The sequence below is a fragment of the Xiphias gladius genome, chromosome 20, assembly GCF_016859285.1.
Source record: "Xiphias gladius isolate SHS-SW01 ecotype Sanya breed wild chromosome 20, ASM1685928v1, whole genome shotgun sequence".
NCBI lineage: Eukaryota > Metazoa > Chordata > Actinopteri > Istiophoriformes > Xiphiidae > Xiphias > Xiphias gladius.
Window position 1 is genome coordinate 11,871,184 of NC_053419.1, and position 12,249 is coordinate 11,883,432.

Sequence of the window (12,249 nt, forward strand, 5' to 3'; positions counted from 1 at the left end):
CCTTGTTAACATGTCCATATAGTGTTTTTTGTATGATACAAGACATATCATGAGAAAATAACGAGTCAACGCCATGGCTGTGTATTTCCAACTTGGAACTGCAGTGTACCCATGATGGACTTGTCATTACAGAGAGCGAGAGTTTGTATTAGCACAACCACTAACGCTACCAGTCAGCCACTGGCAGTTACAAGCTAACAAGCTAATAAACAAATAAATGATGCTAGATACACATACCTTTCTGATACGGCCGCTAGTCACCGATTTTGCTGCACAACAGACTCCTCATCCGAGTCTGGGTCTGACAGGCTCAAACATGTATGGCTGAATCTCTCCGATGTTTCCTCTACCACTAGCCATCTTGACGCGCACTGCTATTTCACCGGTCAACCTAGTGCAAGCATCGGCATGAGGCCTGTGATAATTGCGTATTTCAATATCCACAGATCAAGAATTTTTTTCAATGAGCGGGTAAGCGTAGATGTGCTTCCAGCACCATTTCAGAGGTTCTTTTGTTTTTGTTTTTTTGTTTTTTACTTTTTGTATGTGAAAACCATGTTAAACTAAATTAATCATAACAGACAATTTTTACATTCTTTAAAACGTGTCTGGAAGGGAACTTTTATAGAAAGAGTTTTGTTTAAAAGATCTTGAATATGGATAGTAGTTTAAGTAATAAGATCATCTCCCTTTAATCTGTCTGTCAGACATGATGGTGCAGGAGTACGGTAAATTTGGTTCTCTGGACACCTACCTGAAAAAGAATAAAAGCAGTGTCAACATTACGTGGAAGCTAGAAGTGGCCAAGCAGGTAGCCTGGGCTATGCACTACCTGGTAAGACTACTGACATATACACAGTTACACATACTGTTTCATGTGTATTGTAACGAGAAATACCTTTACGAGGCATTTCATGTAGTCCCTGTCATATTTGCCCACAGGAGGATAAGAACCTCATTCATGGAAATGTCTGTGCCAAGAATGTTCTCCTGATTAGAGAGGAGGATCGGAAGACAGGCAGCCTGCCCTTCATCAAGCTCAGTGACCCTGGTATCAGCATCACTGTGCTGCCCAAAGAAGGTGAGTTACGTGGCTTCATGTACTGTCCTGATGTGAGCAGACACATTATGACAGTACATGAACATTTTTCCCCACATGGCATCACACCATGTGGGAATAATGTTCACCAACATAGTTTTCCTTTGGTGTGATTGCCTCATTGCCAACAGGGACAAAGTCTGGTCAGCCCACCTTTATTTGATCATTTCTACCTTGATATTCCCCATCACTAATGTCTCTTCCATTCTTTAATATCTTTCTTTTTATCTACATGTCCATTCATCAGTACTGGTGGAGCGTATCCCATGGGTGCCCCCTGAGTGCATAGAAAATCCCCAAAACCTGAGTATAGCCACAGACAAGTGGGGCTTCGGGACTACCCTTTGGGAGCTCTGCAGTGGTGGAGAGAAGCCACTCAGCACTCTGGATTGCTCCAAGGTCACAAAAACAAAGGCTTTGTTGAGAATATTGGCTTATTGAGAATGATCTGTAATAAAAGAATACTTCAACAAATCGGGCAATGTTTAATTAAGTGTAAAAATTGAGTTGCCGCTGATTGCCTGGCCTCACCCACTCAAAAAATTAACTGCTCCCAGCCGAGAAGTAGCTCAAACAAATAAGCCAGCGTAAAACCAAGTGTCCTTTACGCTTTTTGTTTTCTGCCAATTTTGTGTCAATTTAACAAATGAGATGTAGCATGTTAATAAGTCAGCTTTCGAGGTGTTGGTAGGTTATTTATTTAAACTTTTTGAGCCAGGCTAGGTGTTTCCACCTACTTCCAGTCTATGCTAAGCTTAGCAAACAGGATGCTGGTTGTAGCTTCATATTTATCATACAGACATGAGAATGGTATCTTTCTTCTCATTTAACTCGTTCAAAAAGCAAATTATGGCATTTCCCAAAATGTTGAACTATTCCTTTAATTCATGCATTTTATTTTTTTTTTATTTTTTTTTTTTATTTTCATAAAAGGTATATGTGGTTATTTAAAACATATTCACCCCGCTTCTCTCTCTATCATTTTCACCATTTTCCAACCAAAGTTGAAAATGTGAAGGGTCCTGACCTTTGCTCTTTTCCTCTGCAGAAGAACTTGTTCTATGAGGACAGGCACCAACTGCCAGCTCCCAAATGGACAGAGCTGGCCAATCTAATAAACAGCTGTATGGACTATGAGCCCTCACACCGACCATCCTTCAGAGCAGTTATCAGAGATCTCAACAGCCTCTTCACACCAGGTAGGAAGACAAATGGAAAAAAACGTGACTTTCTGTCGCTCACTTTTTAAAGGTCAAGACTTCGTCTTCTTATTTGGCACACAGATCTACACATCATGGGAATTAATTAGGTCCCACACATATTAATCATCTACGGTTTTATCCAGATTGTGTGTAAAAGGACTTTGCATCTTGTTGTGTTGCAGACTATGAGCTGCTGGTGGAGAGTGACATGGTGCCCAATAGGACAAGAGGCTTTGGCTTCCCATGGGCCTCTGAGAGCCAGGAGCCTGCCCAGTTTGAGGAGAGGCACCTCATCTTTCTCAAGCAGCTGGGCAAAGTGAGATATGCACACACACACGCACACACACACACACACACACACACACACACACACACACACACACACACACACACACACACACACACACACACACACACACACACACGCTGTGGCGATACTTTTATCATAAGAATTTCTTTTTGTTTGACTTTGTCTTTTATCTCATTCACCATATTTGGATAATGTCTATAGGTGTGCACGTTTTCAATACTGTAGCCTATAAGCTTTATCTTGTTTTTATTCATTTTTAATACAAATACTTCTTTATGCACAATAAAGAATTTCACTGGAAAGCTGGATGAAACAGCAAAATGTGTGAAAACTTCCTAAAAGTTTCACAGTCCCATGGGGTGGTTTTTGCTTTTGTCAGACTGTTAATTTGGTCAATGGGTGATGAAAATGCCTGTTTTTGATAAATGATGATTTACAGTAGCAAACATTCAACCCCCATGTCTAATCAATTGGCAGTTTCCACTGTCATCACAGATATTCTCATAATACTTTTCTGGAAAGCATGAAGTATGGCTAGCAGAATTTGATATGAAAGAAAACAATTTCTGAAGAATTCTTTTTTCTCTCTGTCGATGATGTGTATTGTTTCTTGTTACAACCAGGTTACAACTAATTCTTCTACTTGTGATTAGGCAGCTCATTCATTCCATCCTCGTTGATGAGAATACATCAAATTATATTTTGTGTTTTGCGACATTAATGTGTGCTTGAAACCCAGATGAAATCCTAGCGCTTCTCTCTGTATCTCTAAGTCTGTTCTCCTTCTGACCCCATGTTGTAGGGAAACTTTGGCAGTGTGGAGATGTGCAGGTACGACCCCCTGCAGGACAGCACAGGGGAGGTGGTGGCGGTGAAGAAACTACAGCACAGCACAGCCGAACACCTCAGGGACTTTGAGCGGGAAATTGAGATCCTCAAATCCCTCCAGCATGAAAACATTGTCAAATACAAAGGTGTCTGCTATAGTGCAGGTATGAGCACATTATCTGATGTTTATATGTGCTATATAAAGTGGTCCAAAAAAAATCTCAATAAGGAGTGTGATTATATATTCTGCTCTTTGTCTTCTCTCAGTTTTAAACTATTCTTCCTGTATAATTTGCCTTATTACTTGACTTAGTAGGAAACTTGTCACACATGACACAATTTGACAAAACACTGTAATAAAAGGTGTAAGAATCTTGCCGTTCTCACCTGACCTGTTGACATGCATTAACATATGACACAGTAAGAACATCTATCCTCACTCGCGTGAAAGAGCAATCTTTGCTGATCAGCTTGTTCAGCCCACAACTGCACTTGATTTAATATTACCACCCATTCACATTCTGTTATGCATAATACTGTCTTGACAGTCTCCACATTCGCTGCCTAGGGCATCAATGACCTTGTCTATGAAACAAATAAATCTTGATTTTCTCAGAAACGCCTCTTTAAGCACAACCTCTGCTCCACTGCTCACACCACATATTTTCTCTCCTAAGTATCACACTTGACTTCTTTCTTTCTGTAGGACGAGGGAACCTACGGCTGATCATGGAATATCTCCCCTATGGCAGCTTGAGAGATTATCTCATGAAACACAAAGACCACTTTGATTCCAAGAAACTGCTGCATTATGCATCACAGATTTGCAAGGTAATGTAATGCAGTATGTTGTACAGACTTAAAAGTCTTCATCTCATCCCATGTGGTCAAACATTAAAAATTAAGAAATTATTCATAATTAGGCCAATTTTTGATTTATAGTGAATATTTATACGACCGATAGGTTTCATCTGGCTAAAAATTACTCAGACAAGACTGTAAAACATTGTGCTAGAGATGTTAATAATACATTTGAACTATTTCCGTCTCTTTCTACATGTTTACTAAAAATGCCATATCCGAAATTATTCATACACCTTGAAATTGGAAAAAAATGCAAACTTCTCTACCATTCCAAATTGTCCTGGTAATTCCTACCACGTCATAGAGCATCTAATCAACTATAAACTGAGAACAGCTAATGCAGTAGTTTTCTAGTCAGTTGCTGGTCTATTGTAAGTCATCGCTAAACCCAAGAGCTTAGTGAGGACGTCTGGTTGACGGGGTCGCAAGACGGGGAAAGGCTATAAAGCCATATCAACGTGTTTTCAAGTGCCAATGGCCACAGTGCAAAGAATAATCAAAAAGTACAAGGAGTTCCATACTGTGAAAAATCTCACAAGGTGCGGTAGGAAGCCAAAAGTGACCTCTGCGCTTGCAAGAATTGCAGTACGAGAGGCCAAGACGAATCCAAGAATCATCACCATCAAGGCCATTCTGATGAAACTGAGCAATTCTGGTACCAACATCTCAAGGCAAAAACTGCACAAGGCTGGTCTCCGTAGACACCAACCAAGGAGGAGTCCATTTCTCCAAGAGCTTGCCTTGACTTTGCAAAGGCTCACCTGGACCATGAAGAAAGCTTTTGGTCATCAGTTCTTTGGTCGGATGAGACAAAAATTGAATTGTTTGGACACAGGGACGTGGCTTTCGTTTAGCACAATGAAAGAAGAAGCCTTCAACCCCAAGAACACTATTCCCACAGTCAAGCCATGGTGGTGGGAATGTAATGCTTTGGGGGGGGTTTGTCAGCTAATGGGCCAGGTAACCTTGTCAAAGTAAACAGCATCATGAGAAAAGAGGCCTACATTAAGATTCTGGAGGAAAACATCAGGCAGTCTGCAGAAAAAAACTTGGCCTTGGGCAGCATTGGATGGGTCAAGAAATATACACAAGAATATCAACGTTTTGGAGTGGCCCTGCCAGAGTCCAGACATGAATGGCATTGAGAATCTGTGGAGGGAACTAAAGACCAGAGTGATGACAAGGAAGCCTCTCAGTCTCAAAGACCTGGAGATTGTTGCAAAAGAGGAGCGGTCCAAAGTCCCTCTGGAAATATGCAAAAAGCTTGTTCAAAAAGCAATTCTAAGAACCGTTTGATTGCTGTGATGGCAAAAAAAAAAAAAGGGGGGGGGGCTTTGGCCTTGATCACTGAGAGAGGGTATGAATAATTTTGGACATGGGATTTTTAGAAAAAATGTAAAAAAGAAACAGAAATCCTTTTTTTTTTTTTTCCATGTAAATCTCTAGCACAATGTCTTAGTCTTTTGTCACATGCTTGGCATTTCCAGCCAAGCCTTAAATCAAAATTTGGCATGAGTTTGAAGAATTTTGGGCTTAACTGTACATACTGGTGTACTTGACATTTGAAACAATTTTCTTGAAGCTGGAGTCCGCTGTAAATAGCATGTAAAAATAAGGAGTTCAAGGTTCAAACCTGGTCTACAACTTTGTCTTTTTGACACCATGAAAATAATCTGTTTTTTAACAGCGGACTGTCATATTGTGTAGCTCATTTAGTAACAAAATAAGTACACATTTAAACCAATTTTCTTTCTCTGTGTGAACATATTCACACCTCATGTAGATAGCAGTGACACATCAATTAACAAATTTCCTCCAGGGTATGGACTACCTTGCCACAAAGCGTTATATCCACAGAGACCTGGCCACTAGAAACATTCTGGTGGAGAGTGAGATGAGGGTGAAAATCGGTGATTTCGGCCTGACCAAGGTGCTGCCGCAGGACAAAGAGTACTACACTGTCAGAGAGCCTGGGGAAAGCCCCATCTTTTGGTGAGGATGACACCGCACATAAATATTGTAACCCTTTGTGACTGATCTTTTAACACAGGCTTTAAAAATAAGATTGTATGATTCACATAGGGAGAAAACTTTGATTTGTTTTTGTACATCCAGGCTACATGTGACAGTAGTCACCTGTACTGTCTGCTTTTAACGTAGGACTAGTGTTGACAGTAATATTCAATTCCTGTTTTTTGTTTTGTTTTTTTTTAAAGATGTGTGCATCATTATGTACATCATCGATGTATATGTAATGTGTTGTGGTGTTTTCTAGGTATGCTCCGGAGTCACTCACAGAGAGCAAGTTCTCTGTGGCATCAGACGTTTGGAGTTTCGGTGTTGTCCTCTACGAACTCTTCACTTACAGTGACAAGAACTGCAGCCCACCAGCGGTACCACGCTTCCTCTTTATTATTTTTACTTTTGTTTGTTTTTCTGTCATAGAACCATTTTCCTCTTCTAACCTTAATTGCTTTGTTACCTGTCTGACTAACTTAACTGAGCTATAAAAGAGTGGCCTTAAGAATGACCTTGACAATGAGTTTTTAATGTAGCATTGAAGTAATCACTTGACTGGGCTCTCTGCTCTGTTGCACAGCGATGTACCTAAAAACAAGAAACACATTTTTAATTTTAGAAAGTTTTGCTAAGCTGTTTTCACTAAAACCAGACAAAAACGACTTTTTTTCCCCAGGTGTTTATGGACAAGATGGGAAATGAAAAGCAGGGCCAGATGATTGTCTACCATCTGATAGACTTGCTGAAACAAGGGTACAGGTTGCCTGCTCCTGATAATTGTCCAAAGGAGGTCAGTAACAACGTACATACTTTAAAAAAAAACAAAAAAACACTGCAAAACAAGTTTGTTTTTCTCAGTCTATGTTTAAATGAAAACTTCCCATGTTTTGAGGGCAATGCAGATACACTTGTATGGAACGCTGAACAAACCAGCTTCTTGTCTCAGAAATTCACAAGTTTACAAACTCAGGTCTGGCAGGTTTTAAGTGATCGTCAGCGTGCGAACATGCTCACAATACCAACGCTAACATGCTGATGTTAAGCAGGTGTAATGTTTACCAAGTTCACAATCATCATTCAGGGTGTTAGGATGCCAACAAATCTCATTGCAAACAATCCAATAGTTGATGAGGCATTTTCCCTCATTGTGGAGTCACAAGATAAAGTCAGGGGATCACCAAAGTGAGTAGGATTCATCTTCTGGGCACCATGGATATGTGTACCACATTTCATGGCAATCCATCCAATAGTTTTTGACAAATAACCCAAAAAAAAGAAAGAAATCTGTAAATCTGGCTTTGTGCAGAATGCATACATTTTACCTGTTATGTTTTCTTTTTCTGTGTTAATGTTCTTTTGATTTTTTCCCTCAGATCCACAAGATTATGACAGAGTGCTGGAGCAGTGACCTGAGACTGCGGCCTACTTTCAAGACATTAATCCACAGTGTGGAGACCGTACGAGACAGCAAGGACGGATGAGCGGCATTCATTTCTGAACCTCTGAATTTTAGGGAATCGACACCCGGGAATCAGTCCTCACGAATCTTAAAAGAACAATGATTGTCTCCGTGATGTCTGGGTTTACTGCAGCCATGCAATCACTAGTATGAAATATACTAGATTTTTTTTTTTCTTGGTGCTCTGCCTGCCTGTAAGCCTGATTAACATTTACTTAAATGAAGACGTTGGAGTGATGGCAATATCCACTTTGTTAGCACAGTTTTCACACGTCTTTCTATGACCACATAAAATAGACAAATTATCAGATTGATTACTACACTACATCCGACTCAGACATCAAACAAAAGATCATCTCTGTTGTTTTCAAGAACATTTCATTATGGGATACATTATTTTCTTTGTCTTATTTGTACATGTTGTGGTTTACAAATTGAATTTGACCAGTCATTGACTGCAGAAAGGAGACTGTTTTATGAATCAAGATTTTCAGTAACTTGTGTTGAATGTTTAAGATACTAACCAAAAATGTATAAATCACCAAAAAGAATTTTGTTAATACTCTGTCCTTTGATTTTGTACTTTTATTGTTGTAAACTGAGCAGCGAATTATTTTGTTTAACCAAAGAGACCATGGGATTCTTAACAGAGCCATGTGACTGCACCTCATATCGAGAACGAACTTTCTGATCACTTTGACATCACTTAGCCGAATCCACCCGAACTCAACCTCACTGCTCTGCTCATGCGTGGCTGTGCTTTGATTGACTGGGAAGGCCCACGTTTCCTCCTGCTCACGCCCAGAAAGACGCCTGCTTGATGCCTCTTAAAGACTGATAAATGTAAAGCACCAGCTGTACATGGACCCGCTATGTAGATCTCTGCAAGTGGTTTTCGAGTAAGATTTCTGTTGTTACACTTGACTTGCGTTTTACAGATGTTCATTGCACACTGAGGATGATTCTTTATTTTTCTGAGCAAAATTTGCTACAAATAAACCATCTGTCTACATAACAAGAGGTCAGACTTAACACAAATCGCCCTTTCTTAGTTTACATCATTTAATGCAATGTGGAAACAATGAAATATATCAGACAGGCAGCAATAACTACTCATTAAGCTCTTTGACGACTTGGTAGACAGTACAGTAGTGTTGTATCATGGACTCATACATTATCCTTTTTTTTGAAGGATACCAGCTCGGGAAATGATATTACCTTTGTAATTAAATACTAATGGGTAAATACATATTTTATAAATACAGTTAGGAAGTTTTCAGTGTCAAAAGTCTATACTATCCGCTTTTAGATACCTAATATTAGAAGTGCATGTTGAAAGTAATGAAGGGAGGGGTTTTTACTTTCTGCACTAGCTTGTTGAAGTATGTGGTATATACAATTTATTTGACTTTTGTTCATGTCATTATTTTCCCATCCATTTAAAGATTTCGAAGAGCTTGTGTGTTAGGTGAGTATGTGCTCTGATGTGCATTACACTTTCAAACACAAATTCATCAGTGGTCACAAGGGTTTTTTTTTTTTTTGTGGGGTAAATTTTTAAATCTTTACATGCCAAATGTTAAAGTGCCAATGACTAAAGTGTGATTTGTGATGATAATGGTGAGAGGAAACTTTTGAATTTCTGGAACAGCAACTATGTTTTTAATTTTCAAACAAAAAAACCCTCACTCCTCAAGGTTGTTTTAGACCATAAAAGATAAGCCATAAATACACACACACACAAAATGTCAAAGGGTGGATGCCCTCTCACGTCGCTAAGAATGAGTCATTGTAAAGAGCACGGTTTTCTCACTTGAAAACCCACAAGCTCCAACACCCTGACATCTGGGACCGTTGATCTGACTGTCTTGAATATTTCTTTTAATGTCAGGTCTTTGACTTTGTGTTTGCTTTGACTAAGATCAGTGTTTTTTTAATGGTTTTTTTTTTTTTTATTATTCTTGCATTAATCCTATTTTTTTACTATCACAGGTATCAATCTTGATATTTGTGTATAACTGTGTAACATCAAATATGAGTATTTTGTGAAATATATATCTTTTTAAATCCAAAGACATTCAGAAAAACCAGATGTTTAACAGATTAAATTGATGGTTTCATTAATTTCAATTTTAGTTTGTTGCTTTGTGAATGAAATGAAGCCTGGTTTTGTCATCTGATGGCAACAGGCAGCTACCTTTTAATACATTTACGTGTAGATTGGTGTAAATATTGAAATACTGAATATTGTAAATATTAATTTCTTCAGATAAAGCTTTATCATGTTCCACACATTTACATTTAGGCAACACGTGGTATTGTGGGTTTTGTTGGGGGGGGGGGTGTCAAATGTATGCTTTCGCTTTTGAGTCAGAAAAGGTTAAAAGAAGAAAAAAGATCCACTCTTTTGCAGTAGAGTGTCCTCATGGTGTTGACATAAAATGACCAGGCAGGCATAATGTTGTGAACAGAGGGCAGCAATAAGTTCACATCAGCCTAAATGACATAAATGTGTGATATTGGCCCGTGTTAGCATGAACACAGTTTAGTCAGATAGTCTGCAGGCGAGAATATGGATGCTGTTTATTGCTCCAAATCCTTTCCACTCATATAGAAACAAGTGTTGGAGATGATATATGATAGAGCTCAGAACTTCATATTAACACAGTGTTTCAAATTTATTGTCAAGGATGCTGAGAGGGCGACAAAGTACACACACAATAGGATCTTTTAACAAAAGTAAGAAGAATAAATAAAATATGACAGAGACACGAAAGTGGAGTGATGTGACAGCTTACTATAATGAACTTGCTCTCCTCCCTCTTTTACCTCCTACATCTCTCCACAACTGCCTGTTACTGTCCAGCACACCACCTTCATGTCACAACCCCTCTGCCTTCACCCCTTCCCTCCTCCCCTCTCCCTCTGCCGCCTCAGCACAAGCGTCCGATGTCATTCTTGGTACAGCCCTGGTTACAGCACATCCCTGCCACACCCAGAGAAAAGTTCCTCTTCTTCTTGCTCGGTATGGGCCAGTCAGCCGTCGCTAGACTGCCGGCTTGCTCGCCTAAGACTGTGGATGGCTGAGACTTCCCCAGCGGGGCTGGGTCACTCAGCGTCTCTGCTATGGCTCTGTAAAGAGCCAGGAGGTCTGCCAGGGAGTGAGAGGAGGCAATGTGGAGAGGAGAGCGGCTATCTGTGAGCTCTGCGCCACTTTGCCAGGTGTACTGGTTGTCTTCCACTGTAACATCGCTGAGAGAACTCCACTGGAAGGGGTCTGGAGAAAGAAAAATGTGTGATATATAATAACCTCAAGGACAAACAGGTTTGGAAATTAAGCTTGATGTTTCTCATATGTCAAAGGCAGATCGAAATAAGGTAATAAAAGGTGCTCTTTGGAGGACTAACAACGGAGGAATGATGGTAAGAACGTTTTCATGTTATGTGACATCTAATTAACATGAGCTGACCACGGTGCCAAAAATGATGCTCTGCCAATCAGCTGTCTAACCGAAACGTGTTCCCTGATTAAAACTCTGTAGCAGCCCGACCTTCTGATATTTAATAACACACCATCTAATGTTGCATCTGTAGAAATATAAGCATTAAGAAAATCAATTGCAGTTCTTCGCCTGTGGAATTTTTCTTCTTCTCTTCAATCTTCTCAAGTCTTACTGAGAAATCCATTTCTGGCACCGTTTCTGGGCTGCATCAGAATAAATTTAAAGATGTTTCAACTTAGGGTTAAATGTAGATTTTACAGCAAGTCTTGTGAATAATGTTTCGTTATGTTTTGAAACATGTCTAGACACGTGAATGGCTATTTTTAGGCATACAGTCCCGTAAGTGTGCACATATCAAGCAATTAATGGAACTGTAGTAAGGTCAACCCACCTGAGTCCCCCTCTGTTGATCGTTTCCATCGGGAGCCTCCGCAGGTGAAAATGACTGCTCTGATGAACTCTCTCCCGCACAGTTTCACCCCGTAGTCCCTCGGTATGATCAGTCGACTCATGACATCAGCCTTCACACAGCTGCATATGCCACCGACACACACCACAGCCACAGCGAGAGACAATCTCCAGAGCATTTTCACTTTTCCTGAAACTAACAGAACGAGCCGGCTGGTCTGCGCTGCACAAGGTGGGTCAGCTAAGTTCCACCTCAGATCTGATCAGTGTTTCAATTCCTGCTGGTTTCCTTGATGTTTTTTTGTTTTTCTTCTGTTGAAGAGTTCTGTTGCAGCCTGTTGAACCTGCTCGAGTTGTAAAAGATTCTTCTATTTGTCTCTTATGTTGCAGAGCAGACTTTGGTTTCCTCTTCTTGTTCTCTCTTGGTCCGTGGATGCAGCTTTTTATAGTCCTAGTCACTAGTTCACTCATCAATCTACACTTTTAACTCCAGCCCTCCTTCTCTCCCCCTCTCTCCCCCTCTCTCACACACACACACACACACACACGTCATTTAG

The 12,249-nt window shown here is 40.0% G+C and overlaps 2 protein-coding genes across 2 annotated transcripts in view; one reads left to right on the plus strand and one right to left on the minus strand.

Moving 5' to 3' along the window:
* Nucleotides 1–10,071, plus strand: part of jak2a (Janus kinase 2a) — a 31,895-nt gene extending 21,824 nt beyond the window's left edge. Inside the window, exons 14-24 of the mRNA XM_040156925.1 lie at nucleotides 708–835; nucleotides 943–1,081; nucleotides 1,347–1,498; nucleotides 2,148–2,298; nucleotides 2,484–2,617; nucleotides 3,414–3,603; nucleotides 4,146–4,270; nucleotides 6,123–6,295; nucleotides 6,579–6,696; nucleotides 6,999–7,112; nucleotides 7,696–10,071. Coding sequence (XP_040012859.1) covers nucleotides 708–835; nucleotides 943–1,081; nucleotides 1,347–1,498; nucleotides 2,148–2,298; nucleotides 2,484–2,617; nucleotides 3,414–3,603; nucleotides 4,146–4,270; nucleotides 6,123–6,295; nucleotides 6,579–6,696; nucleotides 6,999–7,112; nucleotides 7,696–7,803 — 1,532 coding nt within the window. The 3' untranslated portion in view covers nucleotides 7,804–10,071. The remainder of the gene's footprint in view (nucleotides 1–707; nucleotides 836–942; nucleotides 1,082–1,346; nucleotides 1,499–2,147; nucleotides 2,299–2,483; nucleotides 2,618–3,413; nucleotides 3,604–4,145; nucleotides 4,271–6,122; nucleotides 6,296–6,578; nucleotides 6,697–6,998; nucleotides 7,113–7,695) is intronic.
* A 137-nt stretch (nucleotides 10,072–10,208) lies between these two features.
* On the minus strand, nucleotides 10,209–12,190 carry rln1 (relaxin 1). The gene is made up of 2 exons (XM_040158264.1): nucleotides 11,676–12,190; nucleotides 10,209–11,058 (listed from the first exon to the last, which is right to left on the minus strand). The coding sequence occupies exons 1-2, from the start codon at nucleotides 11,869–11,871 to the stop codon at nucleotides 10,715–10,717; spliced, it is 540 nt and encodes a 179-aa protein (XP_040014198.1). The 5' UTR covers nucleotides 11,872–12,190; the 3' UTR covers nucleotides 10,209–10,714.
* Nucleotides 12,191–12,249: the final 59 nt, after the last annotated feature.

Excerpts from the sequence above, each read along its gene's own strand:
- rln1 (XM_040158264.1), bottom strand. The coding sequence starts at position 11,871 with ATGCTCTGGAGATTGTCTCTCGCTGTGGCTGTGGTGTGTGTCGGTGGC. Across the intron at positions 11,059-11,675 it reads ATCAACAGAGGGGGACTCAG|ACCCCTTCCAGTGGAGTTCT; the intron begins GTGGGTTGACCT and ends TTCTTTCTCCAG.